Consider the following 24,684-nt stretch of genomic DNA (forward strand, 5'->3'; position numbering starts at 1 on the left):
TCTCTTCCTTTCTCCTTCCCTGGTACACAGGATCCTAATGAGATTCAGGCTGAAAAAAAGCCAATTTATAGAGCAGATGGGTGGTGAGTCAAGGGGAGGAAAGGTCATTCTTAATAGGAGCCAGGGTTCCTTCCATCCCCTCTCTGAGGCTGCCTGGACTGTGCCATCCGCCCAACTCAGGCGACCTTAATTAACTCAATTGCTTGCTGGCAGTCCGAAGATGCACAGGCAAGAGGATTGTATTTCCAAGCTGGGCAAGGGCTGGCTTCACCGAGAGAACACATTCCCTGGATCTGGCTGGAGACCTGGAGACTCACGGGAAAGTGTACATGCCCCACCCTGAAGCCCACGCCTCTCGCACGTCGCACGTCTCACCTGGGTACTTGCCGCCGCGACTCCTCTTGATGAAACAGACGATGAGCAGGATCAGCACCAGGAGGGCGATGGCGCACATAAGCCCAATGAACCAGCCCTGGGTGGCGATGTCCGCTTGGTTGTTGGTGTAAGCTGGCGGGGAGGGCCGGAAGCAAACCCGTGAATGATTTCATGGGGGAGACGGTGAGGAGGGAGATGGAGGGAAGAACTTCAGCTATTTCATGTGGATGTTTCTCCTGGAGCCTAACACTACCACCTAGCAGCCCCCTGGCCCAAACTACCCTGCTAAAGGACAAAAAGAAAATAATTAAAGAGCCAAGGTCAAAAGATCAGAAAAGAGGCAAAGGAAAGGGGTACGAGGAGCAAATAAGAAGCAGAAGGCTGAACAGGTCCTTTAGGAAGGGGAAAGTGTCATAGGGATGAAGCACGGCATCCTTGGAAACCAGAGGGCTGGTCACAGCCTAATGGGGACTGAGGGACGGCCACAGACTGGCCATGAAAGTACGATTCCCCATGGATGAGTCCAGGGTGGAGAAATGGGAGCCAGCAAGCTACCCATCAGGGAGTGCAGGCCGTGGCCACGTTGCAAAAACCTGCTATGAGAACATCTTCGCAGGCCTGCACAGGCACACAGCAGCATCCCTGCCCACCAGCATGGCTCTGAAGCCATCCAGGCTTCCTGAGGGTGGGGACTGGACCAAGTGGAGGCCCAGGATGCCCTATCTTTTCACATCTCTCTAGTGGATCCTGCACTTCCTGACAGCAAAGGCAATCCTGGTGTGGGTACCCCTAGCCAGGCCAGCAGCGATGTGGGGCTGGGGCTGTGCCTTCTGCTCACTCCATGCCACTTCCAGGCTACTACACACAGGGTTACCCCCCCGGTGGTCTGTGACAAGCCGATGTGCCCCCTCCAACTCCTGTGACAGTGAGTCCCTCTCTGTCCATGCCCAGCATATGTGGAGACCTCTTTCAAAGTGGGCAGATCCCTTTGTGATTTAAAAGGCCTGCAGGAGGCCCTGAAGAACAGGTGCTAAGGAGTCATCTAAGGGTGTCCTTCATGGCCCAATGGCTGGGTTTGGGTTTGGGAGGGGGGTGTGGTCAGTACCAACTCACGCTTCTCCTTTCTACCGGCTGGAGAACAAAAGCGACCCCTCCTGAAATGCAGCCTGTCACAGAACATGAGACTGTGACAGAAGGGAAGGATCAAAGGAACTGAATACACTCAAAGTAACCCTGGAACCAGCCAGCCCAGAGACACCTGGGGAGAGAGGCACACAACAGCAAGAGCCCCAAGAACCATGGAGCTGACGCCAAGGCACTGAGCCTCCTTCCAGGAGCACAGGGAAAAGCATGAGGGCCACAGAACCTGCGCCCCCAGGTCTTCAGCACATGCCATTTGTGGGGCAGTTATCTGGGTGCAAGCCTACCCTTTGCTCCTCTTGGGGGCAGAAACTGTTTTTACAGCCTTCCCAGTGCCCAGTCAAGGGTATTGCACCAAGAAGGTTCTCAATACGGGGTGAAGACTGATGAAGAAGTGTCCTCTGCACTCTGGCTGCCCAGGGCAGCCCCGGGCTGAAAAGCAGGTAAGGCCTGTGAGAACAAGGCTTGTGAGTTCCATGATCTAGGTAGGCTGCAGAGAAAAGTCCCATCCCCGCTTCCACTCCTGCTCCCAGAAGGCCCCTGCCACAGTGTCAGAGTGATCTTTCCAACCCACCACGTAGGACTGAATCACTTCCTTGCTTTAACCCTCCAAAGCTTCTCATTGTTATTGAAGAAAGCTCTTCATTCCTTATCCCGACCTGTCAGGCTCCATCAGAGCAGGCCCTGGCCATCTCTCTAGTCCTACCTCCCACCACCCCGTCCTCATGCTTTATGCTCCAGCCATGCTGGCCGCTCTCATTCCTACTGCAGGGCCTTTGCATCTGCTGCTTTTTCTTCTAATGGCTGCCTTGGCAACTGGCACCTCCTCAGAGAGGTCTTCCTGAACCTTCCCAGCTTAAACAAAGCCCCTCTCCCCAACTCCCACCCAGCCGCTATCTCTATTTCATAGCATTTATAACCATTTAATATATATATAGATCTATCATCTATTTAATCCTTCCTTCCATCCTTCCTTCCTTCCCTCCCTCCCTCCTTTTTTTTCTCTTACCCCCTAGTCCTCTCCCCTTCTCCTCCCCCCCACTCCCCTCCCCTACTCTCCCTTCACCTTCCCTCCTCTTCTCTTCTCTTTCTGAGACAGAGTCTCGCTCTGTTGCCCAGGCTGGAGTGCAGTGGTGTTATCATAGCTCACTGCAACCTCAATCTCCTGGGCTTAAGTAATCCTCTTATCTCAGCCTCTCAAGTAGCTGGGACTACAAGTGCATGTCACCATGCCTAGTTAATTTTTTTTTATTTTTAGTAAAGACAGGATCTTGCTATGTTGTGTAGGCTGGTCTCAAAGTCCTAAGTGTTCCTGTGTCTTAAAACAAAAACCCTTGAGGAACTTACCAGACTTTTTAGCTCCAGCTCACATGCTGCCCTCTTATTGGTATGCTCTATGCTCTTCCGCCCCCTCCAGTTCCCGCCAACTCCTCTGTACCCTAGCAAGCTGACTTCAAGCCCCTCTATTCTTAGCGCTTCAGCTGTTACCACTGAGTGGGCCTCTCCCAAGCCGACCTCCACCTCCTTAACGCTCATCAGCACCAGTGACCCTTTATTCATCCCCATCATCCCTCCAGCCACCTCCACAACCATAAGCCCAGAGCCTCCTCCTACAGCTCTCCTTGGATTCTTCTGCTTAAAATTCAACCTGTGTCTTCCTGCCCCCTGCCTTGATTCTCCCAGCTCTCCTGTGCTGCCAGAGGCCTCACCACTGTGCCCATCTCTAAGAGCTGCCACTTCTTCCAAAACGCCTCCCATATTCCTCTCACTGTTCCATTCTATTCCAGGGGTCCCCTCACCTGTGCCTGCCACTTCCTGTGGATACAATGAGACATCCTGTTACCACCTTCCTAGGAGGCTTCCAATGGTGCCACCTTTCCTTACTCCCCACTGTGTGGGCTCAGCTCCTGAGCCTGGCCTTCTGGGAGCTCCAGTCTCCTTTCCGTGCATCCTGCCCCTCCTGCCCAAGAAAGCTCAGGCTGTCACCCTCCTAGCTCACTGCCACTCTTGCACACTCTACCCCTCCTCCCTGAATCTCCCCTTGCTCCAACTCACACCATCTCCGAACTCCAATTTTACCCCCAGCTGCTCCATGCAGTGGAACATTTAATTGTTCTATTTCCTGGGTCCTGGTTTCCAATTATACTATTGAAGTCTTGAGAACGGGGGATCTCTTTTAGCCTCGTAGTACTTGGCACAATGCTGGTCACATAACAAGTAGTCAGTGACTACTTATTGATTACTGGGTGAATTTAATCTTACTATAATACAGTTAACCTGGCATACCGATTTAGGTTTTTCCCCTGATATCAGCTAGGGGTCATATGGATACTGGCTTGCCCATGTGCTAGAACTGGGCACTGGGATGAAGGAATTACTTCAACATGTGTTTGGATAGTTGTACCCACCTTTTGCAAGGAGGTTGGTTTGTGTGTCTGCAACGACCTAGTCAACGGCCTAGTGGCACCACCATCTTCCTGGTGCTTGTTCTGATGCAGCCTGACAGCTGTCTCCACAAGACTTCCTTCCTCTTGGGAAAGAAAGTCATCATTCCAGGGGAAAGGGGCCACATGGGCAATTAGGAAGCAAATGTGGCTTTTCATTCCTGATGTACCAGGTGAAGTTCAAATGTTACCTTCCGTCCTTACTGAAAAGGTGAAAGAATTTCCTGTGAAGTTTGGACACAGAAGGCTGTTCAAAACCAAGTGGGATCAGGGGTAAGGTGGGCTCAACCACATCCCATCAAAGTGATTTAGTTTCTCAAGGACCAAAAGAAATTTAGGACATAATGATCACACTTACAATGGGACTCCATGACTTGGACTCTGAGAGGAAGGCATTTTAGCAAGGCCCCAGAGCAATTATATTTGACTGTCAACACCATACTCAACGGGTCTGTTAAACTTGTTTCAAGATTCCTAACAGATCCAGTAATATCAGCGTGCAAACACCAGGGTGCGTTTAAACTTGCCACTCTCAGCTGTAACTGACTGACAGGAGCCAGAACAGCATCCTCTCGTCCGGCCCCCACGCCTCTTACACTGGACTAGAAGACGTGTTTTGTGTGCCTTCCACACCTCACCCTGCAACACCCACTCAGAAACGGGCAATACACCTGCAAAGCAGACAGCTCTCATGACTCCTAATTCTAACTGGGAGGAATTGGGTTTGGCCAGGGAAGAAAGGCCAGTCACTCAAAGTCTGCAGAAGAATTATGTTCTAGAAATAGGGTAGATTAACAAATATAACAGGGATGGATTTTCCCCAAATACAATTTGGCTTGGCTGTTCTCACTTAAGCACAATTTGACACCTCTCCACCCCTTGCCCCATCCTGGCCCACCAAAGAGATGCTTCTCCCAAACACAGCAGAAGCTGACTGCATTCAGGTCCCCTGAGGCCCTGCTCCCTGCTCTCCTGAGGTCCCAGGCAGGCTGCTATCTGACTGCTGGCCCACTCTAAGCATCCGCCATCCTCCTGCCTTACCCCATCCTGCCCCCAGCACAGAAGGGCTGATGGGCCTCTTGGAGTCCAGGTTATGTGTTTGTAGCCCCTCAGGTCTCTTTGGCTTCAGACACTTCAAGGAGGTGATTAACTTCCCATTGGGATTTTTCTGGTGAGGGTCACAGAGGCTGTCAGCCTTCCCAGTGGTTTCCTTCAATTTCCTTCCTGAACTGCTATAGCGCGTTCAAGTCTGCAGACTAAAGTGACTGCCTGTGGTTGTCTAAATGACCATGGTCAGGGCCCAGAGATGCTCACGAGTTCTTGCTTTAATGAAACACAGAGATCTGTGGATTGCATGGACTTGGCTCTGGAGTCCATCCACAGGAAGGAGAATGTGTACTTTTGAAGAATATGGACACACATTCACAGACTTCAGAAAGTGAAAATATTTCCTCTCCCTATGTGGTTTGCAGACAGTAATTTCCAGCCAGCCTGTGAGAGAAGTGGACAATATGTACTCAGAGCTGGGCTCATCAACCTGCCCACTCCAGCTCTCGCTGGGAGGAGTCTGGGAAGACTTGCCAGGCCTGAGTGCTTCATCACTGGAAAGCAAACTATCAAGATGAGCCTTTCCACCAAGTGCAGGAAAAGAGAAATGAGTATTTAGGTTCAGAAGCATACCCAGTATCAATCATTTTTCTGTCGTGTGCTTAATACCCCAAATCAGATTAGGACATCCCTGAGGGCAGGGCCTAAACCCTCACCCACAGCCCCAGGGCTTAGCACCTGGAGAAGTCAAACTCTGAAAGCAGGTTGCCCTGGTTTTGGCAGTCTTCCCTAGGATGGAACTCTATTTTCAAATATCATCTTTGCTTTTTGCTGCTGTGCTGGACTCAAGTATGTAATGAAGCAAAATGAAATGCACATACCAGTGAGCAACAGCTTGGGACCTCATCTGAGCTAGACAGAGTCCAGCCACTTGCTCTGCTCGGTCCACTGTCCAGTTGCCTGGCCTGGCTCCCCTTGTTACAGGACAGGCTGGCCACTCAGACATCCTGCCTGAGTCGGCCTGGCTAGCCTCAATCAGGGAGCCCGACTCTCAGACCCTCTGAGCCTTGATGGCATGCAAATGTGCAGGACAGGCGGAGATACAGGGAGGAAGACAGGATGCTGGACCAGGAGGGACTAGGATAGAAGGGGTGGGGTGAGACGTTTACACAGATGGGCAGGGACTCCCAAGATGCAAGCTACCAGGATCAGCCTCGCCAGGCCAGGTGCAGGAGGAGTAATGAATATTTAAGTCAACATTCAGAAGTTCATATAAATCACTGTGTGCTTTTTCCCCTCCGCTATCCTGTGTATCTAATGACCTGCATCTGATTAGGATATCCCCTGGAGGCAAGGTACTGATCCTTTTCTCTCTTAATCTCTTTCCCCACCCTTACCCTTAGCCCCAGGGCTTAGCATACAGGCCACTTGGCAGCCTGCTAGGCTGAGTTTAAAGCTACACACACTCAGACCAGCAAGTGCCCTGTAAGTATCTGGACTGCCAGCTACCTCTACCAGCACAGAGATTGCTGAACCTTGTACCCTTTGCTGAGCCCCAGTTGGCCTGTTCATTTGGCACAAGGAATATGTTTCTTCATCCACAGCTGAAGCCACTATAGAGCCAGAACCATTCCAGTTCTGGAGAGTTTCTTCCCCTCTCCCTGCATGACAAAAAGTCACCTACTTTTAGGCCAAGACAAACTTGGGACAAAAACAAAGCCCCAAACAAGTTGTGTCACTTACTTTGAAATTTTTAACAGTAGATGATGGTGGCAAGGGAGTAACAAATGCACTGATCTCCTGGAGCGATTTCTAGATCAAGGCCCCGCGATGGCCCTATCCCTGATCCTGCATGAAGGGAGCCAGCCCCTGTGCACACAGGCCAGGCTGCACTACTTTCCTGCAGCCCCCAGACCCACAGACAGTGACCAAATGTGCACACACACCAGGCAGAGCAGGGGGCTAAGTGTTCTCTGTTGTCATTAAACATCCTTTGTTTCCTTCTGACCCCCACAGGGCCACAATCACTGTTTCCTCTCCACTACGCATGCACACTGCGCTCCTCTAGGCTTCCTGGGAGCCTTCAGCTGATGCATAATAAGAGCTGAGACACGCCATGCAAGGTGGGAAATGGGGTGGGGATGAGTCTTCTTTCCGAGGAGAGAGGCAAGCAGGAAGCTGAGGATGAGAATGAAATGCCCCATGCTCGCAGGGGATGGCCAGGCCAGGTCCCCTCTCACCTGTACTGGTCATAAAGGTGATGACGGTACTGCTGATGCCCTCGTTGTCCCGGGAATAAACCCGCAACGTGTATGTCATCCCGGGATAGAGGTCTGTCAGCTGTATAGGCTGAGCCTGGGCCTTAACTGGGACAGTTTTTTTCGTATGGTTGCCTGGGGAACAGAAACCTCAATCAGCCTAGAGCCAGGCACCAGGAGCTGGAGAGCCAGTGCTTAGGTCCTGGTCACCTGTCAAAGGTAGAAAGTGTGGGGGAAGGGACCAGGGAACCGCGGGTCCAGTCCACCATACAGACCAGATGGTTTCCAGGCAGCTTCCCTATGCCTGTCCATGCAATACTAACGCTTTTAAACGACCCTTCAGCTGGGGACACCGTTCCCTCTTCTGAAGTTCTCTTTCCTCACCACAGTCTTCACACTAGACATATTATAACCTACTTCCTTAAACTCTCAGCTTGTCAGCAGACGCTCTGTTGCCCTGGAAGCGATTAACTTTTCACTTGGATCTGGCTGGTGAGGGCCAGAAAGCCTGTTAGTATCCCTCATGAAAACTGGAGATGAGCTGGGACTCTGCCTCTTGGCTTTCATTCCTAGTTTCACCTCTCATTTCTCACCATGTAGTGAATTCCCACATCAGGAAAAGTGTGTGCCTGTGCATGTAGGCTGTAGGGTGAATAGGGGTAGTAGGAGCCTGAAAAAGTATGGACCAAACTATGGAGTCCAGGTGCTGTGGATGTGAACTCCCCCTCCAACCAGAGAGAAAGTCAGCTTTGCTCTCTCCTGAGAGGGTCTTTGGGTAGGCTATCCCAGGTGGATTTGCTGGCCGGGTTAGTTGGCTTAATTGCTTAGAGCACATACTAAAGACGTCGGGATGGTGGGTTTGACCCTGTAGGAACAGGGTCCTTCACTCAGGGGCCACACTCTGCAGTCCAACGAATCTGTACCCTTGGTCCCAAGCTCCAGTAAAGGGTGAGCAACTCAGCTCAAGCCACCAGCTGGGACAAATGGCTCTGGTCTGTGGCTCTGACTGGGGGCTGCTGGCATTCCTCTGGGAGCAAAGCAGGGTTATAGCCCAAGTCTGTGAACTGGCTCACCCAGTCTAGTGGAGCCTGAGTTAAGGAGATCAATGCAGAGGACAGATTTGGCTCATTTGGGGGCTATTCAGAACCCTCATCCTGGGCAGGAAATGAATGAAGGGCCCCTTTACACAGGTCCTGCACAGACATGCAATCCTAGACTTCCACTAATGGCTTGAGAAGCCCCCTTCCTTCTCCTTGAGCCCGTTCCTCCCACCTCACTGCCGCCTGAGTGCATATCGATTTCATTAAGCCATAATTAAGCCAGGCTAAAAGGCCTCTCTGAGCCTGGGGGAGTTCACAGGAGCTCTTTAATGGCATCTACCACTACCCGCCGCTGCTGCCGACGCCGCTGCCGCCACCACCACCCCGCACAGCAATGCTTACTGTCGATGTACTCAACCACAAAGTCAGTTCCGGGCCCGAAATTGTGCTTCCAGGTGATGTTGGCCCATTTACTGTTGGGGAGCACCGTGACGTTCCATATGGACTGCTCATCGGGGGCTGGTGGACGGGTTAGAAGAGGAGTTAGTGATGAGGAGGGAGTGGCACCAGAGACATGGAGACACACACACACACACAAGCGTGTGCATGCACGCACATGCCCACGCTCGCGCACGCACACATGTACACACAGTCATCTAGGAAAGGGGAGAGTCAGAAATGGCTGTGCACAGGGCCTGACAGAGCTCCAAGCTGCAGCCTTGGTGGCCAGGCCAGAGGTCACTGTCCAGGGACAAGCAGGTACAGTCGGGAGGACTTCTGAGGGAGAGCTGGAAACTGACTATGTGTCCACATAGGTAGGGTTAGGAATGAAAGAGTTTTTTTTTTTTTTGAGACGGAGTATTGTTCTGTTGCCCAAGCTGGAGTACAATGGCGTGATCTCGGCTCACTGTAACCTCCACCTCCCAGGTTCAAGCGATTCTCCTGCCTCAGCCTCCCAAGTAGCTGAGATTACAGGTGCCCGCCACCACGCCCGGCTAATTTTTGTAGAAAGAGTGGGTTTTGATCTGTGCCATTTGAGGCTCTAACCTGGACTTATTCCTTTTTCAGATCCCTTGTCGTGTCAACAGTGTAAGGAAAGGGGCCAGGAAAAAGGCCGTGTGGCCAGGAGGAGGAGGCCACACAGAGGAGATGTGTGCCAGCCCCTTCCCCTTCAAGCACAGAAGTGCTGCAGGAAGGAGAGGGTTATCTTTAAGAGCTGTGAGTCTTGATGAGATTTGCAGGAAGGATGGACTTTTGAAGCTGGAGGAGAATGGTGATCCAGACAGGTGAGGCTGGTCTAAGGAGCCCCTTGGGTTGTTCTTGGTCAGAGAGAAGCCTGGCTGATGTGTCTAACAGCTTCAGATTGTCTAAAGCCTAGAATCTCAGGGGCCCAAGTAAAGACAATGTGAAGCCTTCCTCTCCCACGCGCGGACTAGGTGGGACCAAGAGAAGATAACTCCTTGACAACCAGCCCTCAGTGGTCCAGATACCAGAAGAATCCTGTTCTCTTGGCTTCTCAGCACCACCAAGTTTTTGATGCCTGATCTCTATGCAACACAGAGGACAATAATTATCAAGTTCCTATGAGCTGGGAGCCATTTTATCAAAGCCGTAGTGCTGTCTGAAACCATAGCCTGTGTACAGGAGAATGGCACTAATCTTCAAACATAATCATTTTTCAAGAGTCCCAGCAGTCTGGTTACCCTATTTTTCCAGCATAGATTTAATAGTGGAGTACTCGCATGAAGCCTTGTATTTCAAAGACTTTACAAGTGTGGCTCCTGTATATTTTATTAGCATGCAAGGGGGCACTGTCACCAACTCACTTGTCAAAAATAAATGCATAGAGTACATTGGTGATGCATTTATTCATTATCTATTTGACATGTGACTGAGCCTGCAGGGCTGGGGAAGTGATAAAAGATCTCCTGGTTTTCACTTCAAAGAGGTGCCTTCTGCACTACAACCTTGTCAGGCATTGGTTGCCCCAGGTGAATATGATTCATATTAAGTGAGGGGCCAAGAAAGTGATTCCACTGATGGCACTGTGGGGAGGGCAGAAGGTAGGCTTCCTTGCCTGTCTGCCAGATGCCTCAATTGTACTGGCCGCTTGAAGCCATCCCAAATTCCAGCTCCTTAGAATTTCATGGCTCTTGCTGGTGAGAATTGTGATTAGTCATTATTTGGGGACTTGAGTTTCTTCCTTCTCAGCTCTGAGCCCTGTAAATAGCTAGAGAATTTGTGTTTAAATAGTTCGGCCACCAATATGAAATTGACTCAAATCTGGCTGTTTTAAAGGCAATGAAAATTGGGGTTCTTTTAGAAAAGGCCAGGCAATGGGAAGCCAAGATGATTTAGAGGTGGGAGCTGGAGGAAGGCATTGCCACAGAGACATCAGGGTGATGACCCGGAAGCACTAAAAAGTTCAAAGAGAAGGACCAAGCATGTGAGATATCAACACCGAGAAACACAAAAAGGGTCAGAGAGGGGAAGCATAGATTGTCTCACTGACTCCTGGAATGTAAGAATTAAGGAAGCTCCCTTGAAATCTGAAAAAGACAGGCTAAGGACAAATACAAAGGCCTATTTCACCCTGAGAAGAGTAAACTTATGAAATATCTTTTCCCAAGATGTAAGGCACGATAAAGGTGAACATTCATTTTTAAAGTCCTACAGCCATTCTGCTGCATTAGGGGAGGTAAGGATGGTTGAGGGGTGTTCCCAAGGTCTAGATAAGATCAAGGCCATGGTCAGGGCCTCTGCAGCATCTCACAGAACTTGAGGAGTGAGAGTCTGGAGGGGCTGGTCCTATGTGGCAACAAGGCCTATGTTTCAAAAGGCAAGTAACTCTTTGCTGGGGGGCAAGAGCCACTTCCTTTCTTCATTTTTGGTTCATCTTTTCTCTGAACTCAAAGCACTTGTAGGACACAAAGCCCCACTTTAACGAAAAAGATGCCTCACCGTGGCCCCAAAGAACATCAATCACCAACCCACTGGTGGCAGCTTCTAATACCCCAGCAGGTTCCTCCTCAGCCAACTTTTTCCGAAAGTGCCTGTTAAGTTCTAGATGGCACCTGTGAAGCAAACCAGCATTTTCAGGGTCTCAGGAGCTCACGGCAGCTGTGCCTCTCGTCTTCCCTGACAGCTCACTTAACTCCATGTCATTGAACTAAAAACAAAATCTTCTCATGTCTATTAAGCCTCCATCCTCATTCAGGAGGCAGAGAAAAGTGAAGCAGGGTGGGAGAAAGGAGGCCTTGGAAGGTAAAGGGACTTGCCCAGGAGACAAAGGTGGTGCCCACTGGGTCCTACAATTCTACAACTGTGGCAGAAGAGTTCTGGGTGCTTCCTGCCAGCCCTGCTGGCTGCCTCATGCTGATTTTATAGCTGGCCTGTGGGCTCAGGAAGCTACAGACCTTCCCCTTGTTAGTAATAAAAGGCTGATGCTCAGTGCTTGGAAGTATCGCTGAATTCCCCTGGGGTCTCCCCGAACTGGAAGAACAGAGCTTCCTGGCCTGGCTGCATGATACAGGAACAGTGCATTCTCGTGGCTCAGTGTACCAGCCCTGGGATCGATTCTTACCAGGGGGCTCTGAGAATGCCCGTAATTTTTCCTCCATGCCTGCATTTGAGGGCTTGGGGCATTAAGGAACTCCATTGGCAATACAGTTTCCTGGAAGCTCTGGCTTTGTAAAAGAGTGTTCCTCGCGGGAGGAGAGGCAAGGAAGGAACAGGGGTTCTGGGAACAGAGCTGCCTGGCACAGCTACTCCCTGCTGCTCAGCCTCTAGGCCGGATGCAGACGTGGCCAGGGCAGGAAACTCCCTCAGGCCAGTTGTACAGTATCTGGTCCTTTTCCCCTCCTCACACTGTCTTCCTTCTGGAGTGCTCGGCTCTGAGCTGACTGCCTGACATGTAGCTGGAGGCAGTCCTAACATCTGGAACCTGGGGGCCCTGCCCAAGGAGCTTGGCTGTCTGTTAAGGAACAGGGATCTGAGGCTAGAATTAGGGGTACTGAGTGGTACACTACCCAAGGAGTGTGTGTGTGTCAGGGCCAGGCTGGGGAGATCTGGGCCTCCAGGCTACGGGACCGAGCATCTAGTCATGGGTGAGTTTCCAAAGGAAACACAAAGGGAGGTGGTGGTAAACACCACCCAAGATCCCACCTACTATCTGGGGGAGCCTGTGGGTTTGTCTGGAGACCACTGGGGAGGCGGGCCAGGAGGGGATGGGGAGCATGGGCGATGCGTAGTACCGGATTCGTGTATCTTAGTCCTGGAGGTGGTGGTGGGAGGACTCTCCGTGGTGGTGGTGGCAGCAGTGGTTGTAGTAGTTGTTGCGACGGTGGTGGTGGCGATGGTGGTAGGTGCGACAGTTGGGATGATGGGGACTGTTGTGGCTTCGGTGGTGGCAGCAATGGCAGTAGCATCGGTACTGCTCACAGCGCCCGTCGCACCCACGGTAGTCGGGGGCAATGTGGGAGGAGCTGAGAGGGAAATGTAAAACAGCCGAGTCTGGTTGGTTTGGCTGTGCCCGGCCTGGATACACGGCCCCCGTGTGCAAGGCAGGCAGCCCGGTGAGGAGATGGGGCTTAGTCATCAGGAGCCTCCCCAAGCATAACGGACTGGGTCAGACGGGTCGCAGCAACAGAAGACACAACCATGGGAGAGGAAGAGAATGAAGCCCTGTGTGTGTTTCATTTTCTTCTCATGGTCTGCGTGGCCCGAAGCACCCAGCATGCACCCAGCCAAGGATGCGTGAGGATGAGACGGGAAGGGGGCACGCGCTGAGTCGCTCAGACCCCAGGGATGGCATGGAGCCCCAGGCCAAACACTGGCCAGATGCCACCCAGACACAGGCCCAAGCAGCACCAGTTGGGTCCAGCCCTGGAGCCCCAGCCTAGAGGTGGGCAGGCGGTGGGGCCCTATCCAGCAGAGGCTTAGGGTGGCCTGCCATTCCCAACCAGTCACTCCAAAATCACCCTTTGTCATGCCTGCTTGAGCCCAAACAGCCACCCAAACCCGATGACAGAGAGGGAACAATCTCCACTCTGCGTGGGCGAGCCTTGCACGGCGTTCTGCCTGCCCTCGCCCTCCTCCGCTCTTGGCTCTCCTCGGTCATTCCCCTGCCTCTCCTCCCTCTCTTTCCCTTCTCTGTTCAATGGTGGCCCTTCCTGCAACCACCCTAATCCAAAGTGACTTCTTTTTTTTTTTTTTTTTTTTTGAGACGGAGTCTCGCTGTCGCCCAGGCTGGAGTGCAGTGGCGCAATCTCGGCTCACTGCAAGCTCCGCCTCCCGGGTTCACGCCATTCTCCTGCCTCAGCCTCTCTGACTAGCTGGGACTACAGGCGCCCGCCACCACGCCCGGCTAATGTTTTTTGTATTTTTAGTAGAGACGGGGTTTCACCGTGGTCTCGATCTCCTGACCTCGTGATCCGCCCGCCTCGGCCTCCCAAAGTGCTGGGATTACAAGCGTGAGCCACCGCGCCCGGCCTAAAGTGACTTCTTATAACTGCCTTTATCTCTAGAAACTTTGGGTCCAGGTACCCCAAGTGCTTTGTGTTCACACGAGAACATGGGAAGAGGGAGCTAATGGAATGGCCTGCACTCAGCAGCACCACCTTCCCAGCCCACAGCAGACAGAGGAGTCCCAGGCAGAGCGAGGCGCATGCTGGGCTTCTTTTCTGCATAAATCTTCATGGGGCACAGAATCGTTCAGATCTGGGCTAACTCTCTCATGACACCCATCTCCCACCCAAAGCTATTCTTGGATGTTGGTCAGCTTGGGAGGGCTAAACTTACGTATGTGACAACTTTTTCACAGGTCTTCTTTCCTGATATAGAAGGTCATGGAAAGGGCTGCCCTATCCTTACCCGCAGATCTAATATTTGCTAAAGCTGAGAGTATGAGAATGAGGCCAAGCAGAGAGAAACAAAGCCACCTCCCCTCCTTGCACTTGATCTCCTGTGATCTGACAGCACTCCACTTTCTAGTATTGATGCTAATGGGGCAGTAGGCAGGGACTTTAAAACACAGGCAGCTAACTCTCACTCCCAAGGAATCCCACCCAGCCTCAAATCTCTCAGGAAAATAATATCCCAGAGAAAGGGGCTAGGGCAGGGAGGGATGCCAGAGAAAGAATTGCCAGAGAGCTTTTTTTAAGGGAGAGTGAAGTGATCCTAAGCCTTCTCAGCCAGAGCCTGCCCAACAAAAGCCCTTTCATTCCCTTGGGTCTCCAGTATTACAAGTCCCTCTTTGGAGAAGGAGGGAATACTCCTGCTTCCCTACTAATAAGATCAGAGGTACTACTGTGCCCTGAGGGTGCTGGCCACCGAAGTCACACTGGGCAGCTGACTATGCCCCATACGTTCCAGAGGTTCCTGGGCAGGCTCAAAGCTCACAATGCTATATTCCCCAAACCCTGGTCAACCCACAGACATCAGGGCGGTGTGGGGAGGGGTGAGCAGTGGGGCAACTCTCCCTCTTAGATTCTTTATTCAGGGCTGTGCTCAGTCCAGGATGGCCTCAGCCCTGGAATATAAGCTCAGCACTAAAAACACTCAACATGAGGGAATTCACTTATCCCCACCCACCGACACACACACACACACACACAGACACACACTGTGCACACATACATGGGAAAGCCTGAGAGACCCATGCGGCAAAGGTCAGTTCTCTCCCAGGCCTGCTCCCTGCAGCTCTCATGGCCATAGACACACACGGGCTCTTTCTGCTGCTCTGTGCTGCTGGAACAGACCTGGAGAGATTATTTTGTCTACTTGGGCAGGACTGCTCTGATTTTTTTTTTTTAATTGAGACGGGATCTTGCTCTGTCACCCAGGCTGGAGTGTAGTGGTGTGATCATGGCTCACTGTAGCCTCGACCTCCCAGGCTCAAGCAATCCTCCCACCTCAGCCTCTCGAGTAGCTGGGACTATAGGTCCAGCTACAGGTCCACCATGCTTGGCTAATTTGTGTATTTTTTGTAGAGATGGGGTTTTGTCATGGAACCCAGGCTGGTCTTGAACTCCCAGGCTCAAGCAATTCTCTGGCCTCAGCCTCCCAAAGTGCGCACCTGCTGGAGTTCCTTATCAATAGTATATTTTCTAATAATTTCTGACAAATCAAATGTTCACAGGGTAGCCCTTCTCATGACTATCTAAAAGGCATCATTAGAAAACAATCCCTTTGGAGGAGGTTGCAGTGAGCCAAGATCGCACCACTGCACTCTAGCCTGGGCGACAGAGCGAGACTCTGCCTCAAGTAAACAAAACAAAACAAAAAAGCAAACACTCCCTTTTAACCTGAATCATCACACTGCATAGTGCAGGAGCCTGGGCCTCCCTTCCTACAGGTGCAGTGGCGCTACATTTCCCAGGCCCCAGAATCCAAGTCAATCTTCCCTAAAGCTTTACACTCTCTCACGTGGCCCTCAGACTCGCAGAGACACACACACACTCATACCCCAGCAGGGCCATAGCTGGGGGCACACACTTCCCAGCATGTTCCAGTGAGTAGCTGGGGGACAGAGGTGTCAAGAGAGCCCAGGTGACAGCATTTTCCTCACTGGCCCTGCTGGGCAGACGCAAGGATGAGAGATGGTTCTGGAGATGTTTCTACACTGCATTGTCCCCTCCCCTGATGGCCACTTCTGCCAAGTGTGGCAGAAAGGAAGCATTTTTCTCTGATGATGGCTATCTAGCTGTTTCCTGTCTGGCTCAGGCTTAGTAAGAGGGAGCAAGAGATGAGAGAGAGGAAAGGGGTCACTTTCCGGCAGCCTCCCCGGGGCTCCCACCATCGAAGTTACCATAGAGGATACAACCTCAGCTGGCTAAGGTCACTGCTGGCACATCTCCGACCCACTCATTAGCTGTGTCTATTGTCCCAAGGCAAGACAGGGCATCCAGATTGCTAGGGAGGGTGGAGGAAAGAAGAAAAGCCTCCGAGGGAAGATGCAGAAGAGTCAGGCAGTGAGCTGTCAGGGGGCTAGTACAGGTGGGAACGAGAGGAGGACAAGTGTTCCATGGGGAAAACCTTCCACTGCTCAGGTCCAAGGAGATTCAGATTATTTCATCTCCTGGGGCTGAGGTGGAGGAGAGGATAGAAGAGCAATGAAGCTGAGAAGTAGGGCTTACCAATAGAGCAGCACCAGGCTGGGCAGACACATGACTGGGCTAGGATGTCATTTCCTGCCACAATAGGAGCTACAGGTTTGGAAGCAATCCTGGCCAGCGCTCAGTGGAGACCATCAGCCTGGCGACCGAGGAGAAGGGGGCAGAGACTCTCCGTTAGCTAAGGGGGGATCCTGAGTGAGCTAGAGCTGGAAGCACAAGGCCCCTCCTAGAAGGCAGCATCAACCTCACAGGTTTGTGACCTAATGCACACTGGAAGGCACCCTGGCCGTGGCCAAGGGTTTCCCAGGAGGGTTTCAGGGAGCACCATGCATGAGATGGAGAACAGTGAGGAGAGATGACATGTGTCATTCATCTTTCTGTCCCAGAACCTGCCATGGAACAGGGCACCTATCAAGAGCCCACCAAACATTTGCAGACCTAAGCTGGGTCAAAGAAGAGGACAGCACTTCCTAGACATTCCAAGGTGGAAGGTTTAGTCCAAAAATGTCCACATGGCGTGTTGACAACCCCGGCCAAATCACAGATTGTCAGACAGATGGGCAGCAATCCTAAGAGACTGCAGATACAGGTGGATGAGAGGGATTATCTTCACTAGGTGAGAGATGAACAGGGCAGTTTGGGGAAATAGTGTCCAGGTTTGGAGAGGACGAGAGGGAAGACAGCAGTGGGCTGGACGCCAGGCCCACGTCAAAAACATGGAACCCGAGTTTCGTTGCTTGGCACCTGCTCATTGTGCAGAATGCTCTTACGCATTTAAAGCTGAGAACAGCTGATGTTATCAGCACATCTCATTTCGAAAAAAGTGCAATCTGCCTCCACTGCCATGTCACATGGAAGCCGGAGCCCAGGAAACATTTGATTGAGACCGTGAGCTCATGCTGCATGAGTGTAGATCTTTTCTAAATGGAAAGTAGGAAGTGGGGTGATTGCAAAGATACCTCTCACCCACTCAGTAGAGGGACAGCGCAGGTCAGCACAGATGCCCACTGAACAAGACAGCCTGCCTGCCACCAGGCCCACCTGCCTTGGGTCCCAGGGTGCCAGGACAGGGGAGGTGGACAGGGAACTGCTTCCCCATTGAGCTTGCAGCTGATTCGCCTGGTGCCCTCCGTGCGTTTCCTCTTCGTCACAGGAGAGACTTATGTAAACTTCAAGCAGGAAGTCAGGGAGGCCCCCAGTGTGGCAAGGATGGCTCTCACCCTGTTCCCCAGACCTGGGATCACCTCTCTGCCTCACATCTTCACAGGGGTGTTCAGACCTTGTGGGGAGGCACTGGGGTGGTGGGTGATGTTGGGGACTGAGGGAGAGGGAAGGATGATGGCAGTCACCATCCACAGATCTGGCCGCAAAACATACACAAACTGAAGGAAGCAGGGTGTGCAACAGAAATAGAATCAACCTAGGATGGGGGTGGGAATGAATAAGCAAAGGCGAGGAGGAAATCGAATTGGGCAAGGTGGCATCCCCTTCCTAAGCCAACCCTCAGATTCCTGGCCCGGTCCTCAGCCCTCCCTCCACTGCCTGGCATGTAAGGAGGCTCTGGTGAACACTTGCTTGTAGCCTTTGCTCTGCCAGGGTGAATCCTGTTCTCATTTCCCATCTGATGTAATTCAGGCTCAGAGGAGGGCCTGGAAAGGAACCCTGGGGTCCCCTGCCTCATTTCTCCAGCCTGGGGACAGGCCGACTGTGATGAAGAGCCCTTTGATGACCCTCAAACCCATGACATGAGGACTAGAGAGGAGTAACTTGATTAGCAGGTCCTAAGCCCAGAGCTGGCCAGCACCTCAGTCCACTGTAGATCTACCTCCCACACCCCGAGAGTGGAGACTGTTCTTAACGATAAAGACTTGGAAAAGCTGGGTTTCTGAAGGGTGAGGAGACAATCAGCCCACGGTGCATGCTGAGACTCCAGGAACTGGAGCACCTGGCCCTATCCATGGACATGCTTGCTTGTTCTCACTAAGCAGAGCCCGTGGTGGCTGGCAGAGCCGGTGCTGGGCCCCCATGCAGCATGCGAAGCCGGCATGCACAGTGTGCTCACCCTTTCAGGAGATGGCAGCCCCACCAGGAGCCAGCTGTCCCTGCTCCTACTGCAGTGCGCCTTCTAGGGCCACAGCTGGGGACGCTGCTCTGAGCTGTCAAGCCCAGGCAAGGGCTCAGGTGGTTAACGGGAAGTAATCTACTCAGTGTCAGAATCAAACTGCAGCTCCAGAGAGCAGGTCAGGGCCGGTGTGTGTGGGACCCCTGCTGAGCCATTCTCCTTCTCAGCAGGGGGCAAATAGTTTGGGAAGCGGGGAAAGTGGGCTTGCTCTCCTCTGGTCCCATCCTCCACACACAGCCCTCTTGACAGTCTGGTTTCCCAACCACTGAAAGGGTGAGTCTGGAGCATGCTTTCAGCCTGAGCCTCTCCCTCCTTGTCCGCCCTGGCTGGGCTGGGCTCCGCCTGCACTGCCCCATGCCATGCCCATTACCTCCGCTGCTGGTACGGTACCTGCGGTTGGAGTAGCTTCAGAACACAGCGCCCAAGATGGCCAGACAGAGGGAGAAAGGATGGAAAAGGGAAGAGAAAACAGAGCACAAGTGAGACCACAGGACAAGCAAAGCAGAGAAGGTTCCAGCCCAAACCTTATGCAGACAGCGTGGCCAGGTGCTGGCTGCTGGCCTGAGGATGCCAACTGGCATTCAGGGTTCACGGTCAACTCCACCTGAGTCAGGCATGTTCCTACAGAAACCCTTCCACCTGGGCCTTGGAGACCTTTCTAACCACTGTTTCTACCTCGATTCAAGGACTGGACATCTAAGAGGTGGCTGCAGGGACAGTCCACTCAGAGCATTATGTTCCCAGCTCTGTCCTCAATAGCATGTCCTGCTCTGGCTAGGTTGGCATGACTTTGAGCAGGCTGGGTGACCCTCCAGGATGCCAGGAATTGAGGGGATAAGGAGTAGGTGGTGTGGGAGGACACCAACTCCAGTCAAAAGGATGGTTCCTGTCTTTGGGGGAAGATGCTGAATAGTGGGATGGATAGGAGAGAGGGAGCGTGTTCAGCTGCACCTGCTCCACAGCGTCGCAACCTTGGAAGGCTGGAACTTTGAAGGATGGAGCCTGGAGCTCCTCTCCTGGTATTCCATCACTCCAATTCTTCCCCTCCAGTTGGACTTTATGAAGTTAGAAACCCAAGTTTGGACTGAGAGCCCTTTCTTTTTTCTTTCTTTCTTTTTCTTTTTTTTTGGACTGAGAGCCCTAAGTGAAATTCTTGAATTTTCTGCAAAGCCCTAAGTTAAGAAAAAAGCCTCTATTTGTCCTATAGTTCCCTGGGGCTGCAGAACATTCTCTGTGGTGGTTACTGAGGCTGGACAATAGGGCTTTGTTTAACTGATGTTCTGTATTGGGGTGCACATAGGGAGGGAAGAAGGGGCTCTCTTTTTTTTTTTTTGAGACAGAGTCTCGCTCTGTCGCCCAGGCTGGAGTGCAGTGGCGCATCTCGGCTCACTGCAAGCTCTGCCCCGGGTCACGCCATCTCCTGCCTCAGCCTCTCCGAGTAGCTGGACTACAGGCCCGCACCATGCCGGCTAATTTTTGTATTTTTAGTAGAGACGGGTTCACCGTGGTCTCGATCTCCTGACGTCGTGATCCGCCCGCCTCGGCCTCCCAAAGTGCTGGATACAAGCGTGAGCCACCGCGCCCGGCCTGGGGCTCTCTTTATCTATCTACTTGCAGAATTGAGTAATCAAGAAAGTGCATCATGGCCTGGCCTGGCCTGGCCTTTAGTGACAGACACACATCAGCCACTAACCTAAGTCCCCCTGCCCTAATAAACTTTCCGAGCGCGCAGGGGCTTGGGAGAGTGCAGAAGAGCACAGCAGGAGGGAGAGCTGGTTGTGTGACTCACTCCTGGTTTCTGAGACCAGAGAGGGATGCAGAGCGGGCTGTCAGCCTTTCTCTGCTTCTGCCTGGCCCCTCTTCTCCCACCTCAGCGCTGGTCTGCTGGCTAGAGTGGTTGGCTGGGGAAGGATGTGGGCAGCTTGTGAAGCTGCCTGAGATCCCGGGGTGACGCAGAGGGCTTGGTAGCCCCAGAGAAGGCAGCACTGATGCTCTCCTGGAATGCGGGTAGGGGTGGTATTCAGGAGACCCCATCTGGCCCTGGGCCAGGCTGCGGGACCTGACCCTTCTGTGGAAAGCACCAGACACGATGACTTGTCAGCTTCCAGGGTGCCCACTCACATCACCTCTTCTCTGGAGTCTTCCCGTGAAGACTGAATCCCCTTCTCTGCCCAGCCACTGCGCCCCCTCATTTAGACATGCAATTAGATATTCTTATAGATGGCTCCCCCTCTAGATGGTGTGAGCTTCTTACTACCTTTGTATAATATCCCTTGTGTGTGGCAGTGTCTGGCACCTCACATTGTGGGTGCTCAAGAAATGGCTGTTGAATAGACCGTTCTATCTCTGGAGACACACAGGGGTCCCCAGCCTTTCCCAGGGGGTGTGCCAGTATTGAGGCTTTTGCAGCCTTGCCTCCTCGAGAGGTCTCAGACTGCACATTCCCCCAGTGCCAGCGTGTGTGTGGGTGAGCCTGGAGCACCCTCTAGTGGAGTCCTCAGGCAGGTGCAGCTCTGGTGGGGGATGAAATGCTGCCAGATGACGCCTGGACCCAGGAGATGAACTCATTTGCTCTTTGTGAAGCTGGCTTGGCAAATGGCTGTTTCCTAACTCCGCTTCCTCTCTGCAGCCTGACAATGCATCCAATTCAGGCTGCAAGGAAGGACCACATTCTCTGCTCTACTCATGATGCCAGTAAGCAGCGTCATCATGACGGTTTCCCCTACCTCCTTGAACCCATGTGCCTTCAAAGAAAGAAGGTTGTCCCCAGAGCCCTCATGGGGGCACTCACAATCATATTCCTGCCTCCCTCAAGAGGTGAACACTCACTGTTCTTTGGAGTTCATTATGATTTCTCTCATTTCTCAACTCATGCTCTCTTCCTTGTTCCTCTACAAGAAGGAAAGATGGTAGATGTCAAGTGACTGAGCAAGTCAGGGCAAGTGGGGACTCAGGTGTGACCACAGTGGTCCAAGGAGAGCTGAGCTCCAGATACAATGCCAGCACCTACCTCTCACACATAAGATGGGTTCTTACCTACTGAGGGCTTGAGGACTTGCAAGTCTCATTTCCTCTCCATCCCAGGCAGCCAGCTACAGATCTCAGTGTTTCTCTAGGCCTCTGAATTAGCTGGGACCTTTTACCCCAGGGGCTGCCGCCATGTACCTACCTTCATTCGGGGGTGCTGGTGACTCCTCTGTGACGGCTTCCCCAGAGCCCACCTGCGTCCTGGCGCTGAGGGTAAAGCGGTAGCGTGACACGGGGTCTGTTCTTTGCACCGTGAACTTGGTCTGATTGGGAGATAAGTTTTCCACTATCTGCTTTCCTACTTTGGTCCCGTTAACTGGGGAGAGAGAGGTAAGTGGAATTAAACTTTAGCAACAGTTATTGATGGGTTATATAATCTGCAAGCTGGAGGGAGAACACCTTCCTGACTTTGCTGGAAAGGGAAATGATGGCACCTGCCTGGTGATCTTAAAGGCTTGGTTCAAAGGCAGAGTGCTGGGCAAGAACTCCCTCCGGGCTCTTTGATGACACCCAGGGTTAATCCTTCTTCACTGATCCTGTTGTCTCTAGCTCACTGCAGAGTTATGTGGCTGATTCAGAAAGATTCCGTTTATATTCTTAAGCCCTTTCAACAAGGACAAAACTCTTCACTTTCTTTCTTCCTTTCAAACAGAACTAGGACAACGCCACTAGGCCTTTTGATTCTTAATGCCTCCTTTGTAAAATGCCTATTAAATGGACCTCAAAGGGTGGAAGGGTCTGGTTCAGAGATCAATTCAGAACAGCATACAAGCACACAGTTGGCTATTAAAATTGCTAACAACACAACCTTTGGCTCTTTGAGTTTCCTAACGAGGTATGTTACCTACTTTTGAAGGCCTAAAGTGTTTCAAATGTAATAGCACTCCTGTCCCTGCATGGTGATGCTGAACTCTTGAGGTGGGGTCTTTACAACCCAGGCTCCCGATTCGGGTCACCCCACAGTCACCAGGCAGCTCTACATGCAGCTGCCTTATCGTAAATGACATCTTGTCAAAGGGTGTCCTGACTGTGGACTCCTGTGAGTATACTATCTACCCCATCAGGTGGAAGTTCCAGAGCCTGAGGAACTCTCTCTCCTAGACTCTGTATATGTTGAAGACTACAAAAGATCCCTAAAGGCATGGCTATCTCCCTCATTAGACTGGAGTTCCCTTTGTCTCATCAGTGAGACTAGAAGCTCCCTGCAGGCAGAACTACGTAAGGAGAGCAGGGATTGAGTCCCATCTGCCTCCCCTAATCCTATTGGGAACTGTTTTGTTGGCCCCTCCATCCCTCCACAATGCCATCTGCACCCACAGGCTTTCTACCTTGAGTCCTTAGGAAAAGTGGTGAGAATGGGGTTTCTGGTTCCCAGATTATCTAAGAGAAAGGGAAGGGCAGAACGTACAGGCCACGTATTTGAGAGTGTATCCAATCATGATCCCATTTGGATGCTCTGGATGATCCCATTCCAGGTTGATTGTCTCCAGGTTGGGCTGCCGGACTCGGAAACGCCTGGGGGCACTGGGTACTTGGGGAAGGAGGAGAGAGCAGGGGAGATGAGGGGGAGGGGGAAGGGAGGATGAGGAAAACACAGAAAACAAAGCACAAGTATGAAGGCATTGACCTCTGGACAACCCCCATGCTGGACACTGCTAAACGGAAGCCTGGGAGAACCGTGAGATGACCGGAGCCCATTGCCCCATCCAGGATGCCATTTCCTCCAGGTCTGAGGACAAACATAGCTCAGACTCTGCTATTTAAGAGAGGAAGAAGTAAATGAGGTTTTCTTCTAGCAACTACCCTGGATTCAGCACATGTTAGGCTCTGATTCTGCAAAGATACCTCTAAATTGGGCAGAGCCATTTCTAGGTAGAGAACCACTTACAGCTGTTTTGTACAGAGGCTGCAGTTCCCTATCCTCAGACAAGGATTCTCATCACTGGGTCCAGGCAGCAGGCCCAGGCTTCTGAGCTGAGAATGTTGGGTTCAGGGGTAAGGAGACAGAAAGCCAGGGTGGAACATCCGGAAGAGGTGGGAGGGCGGGAGTGTTGGGGAGAGGCCAATGATGAAAACCAAACCAAGGGGAGGGAAAGACAGGGATAAAGAGAACAAGAGGGAAGAACAGAGGACAGGAGGAAGAGAAGAGGAAAAATGGGGAAAATAACAATTAAAGAGGGAGGGAAGAGAAACGGAGGAGGATGAAACAGATGCAAGGCAGATAAAAGAAGACTGGCAAGAACAAGGAGATGAACCAGGAGCTTTGCAGTCATCTGTTAATTCATGAACTTGAATTTATGTGAAACAAAAAATAGGGATTTTGACCGCAGGGCCATGTGAAACCACAGGCCTGCAGAAGGCGGGGCTATACTTGGGTATCCCTCTGCAGAGCCCCCCCACACACAGGCCGACTATTTCAGTGACGGCTTCTTGAGAACGTGGGGGGAGAACCGTGAAGGTGTTGGGTGCTGGCAAACAAATCAGATGGTTCCAGGCAGTCAGGATGGACGTGCTGCCTTCTGCCTCGGAAGGTGGTGAGGCGGCCCAGGCGCCCACCGTGCCCTCGGGGATCAGTCTGCATCACCCGTCTGGAATTGTGTCAGCAGACCTCACAGGTCTTCTCTTGAGATACAACCTCCTGGCAGGGCAGGTCACCTTGGTGATGGTGCTCTGGGAATGGCTGTAGTGGCTCAGCTTGCAGGTCATCCGCTCCTGGAGGCCTCGCAGAAGTCGCCTTGTGCCATCCATGCCGAGCCACGCTGGAGTTTCTCCAGGCCCGAGGTGTGTGCCACCCTTCTCCTGCCCCACCCTGAAGAGCTGCAGGCCAGACCTACCTCCTTCCGGGGTGGTGAACTCCTTGGTCTCACTGCGAGGCCCATCACCTCTCCCATTGACCACAACCATCTCCAGCTTGTAGTTACTGTAGGGGAAGAGGCGGGACACCACGCCACGGAGGCGGTCACCAGGGAAGCTGGCTTGCTGTCTCTTCTGAGACACCCACAGATTCTTCAGCAAGCTGCTCTCCCTCCAGTAGTAGGCCTTCGGGACAGAGGCAGGCTGGTGAGGGGTCAGGCAGGCAGGGCCGGGTTAGTTGTTAGTGGTGGTGGTAGTGACCGG

General features: G+C 52.3%; 1 protein-coding gene across 17 annotated transcripts in view; it reads right to left on the reverse strand.

The window, feature by feature from the left end:
* The window catches only part of NFASC (neurofascin), a 196,361-nt gene that overhangs the window by 12,708 nt on the left and 158,969 nt on the right, over nucleotides 1-24,684 (reverse strand). For 7 of the 17 annotated variants that reach the window (XM_030813139.1, XM_030813138.1, XM_030813135.1 and 4 more), the window contains 8 exons: nucleotides 24,402-24,606; nucleotides 22,976-23,098; nucleotides 21,710-21,883; nucleotides 18,931-18,945; nucleotides 12,558-12,788; nucleotides 8,707-8,823; nucleotides 7,247-7,399; nucleotides 376-507 (listed from right to left, as the gene is read on the reverse strand). In XM_030813139.1, the coding sequence (XP_030668999.1) occupies nucleotides 376-507; nucleotides 7,247-7,399; nucleotides 8,707-8,823; nucleotides 12,558-12,788; nucleotides 18,931-18,945; nucleotides 21,710-21,883; nucleotides 22,976-23,098; nucleotides 24,402-24,606 (1,150 nt within the window). Of the gene's footprint in view, nucleotides 1-375; nucleotides 508-7,246; nucleotides 7,400-8,706; nucleotides 8,824-12,557; nucleotides 12,789-18,930; nucleotides 18,946-20,135; nucleotides 21,884-22,975; nucleotides 23,099-24,401; nucleotides 24,607-24,684 lie in introns of those variants that run through there. The other 10 variants (XM_030813150.1, XM_030813149.1, XM_030813148.1 and 7 more) reach the window with 5 other exon arrangements.

Source organism: Nomascus leucogenys, chromosome 5 (genome assembly GCF_006542625.1).
Source record: "Nomascus leucogenys isolate Asia chromosome 5, Asia_NLE_v1, whole genome shotgun sequence".
Lineage (NCBI taxonomy): Eukaryota > Metazoa > Chordata > Mammalia > Primates > Hylobatidae > Nomascus > Nomascus leucogenys.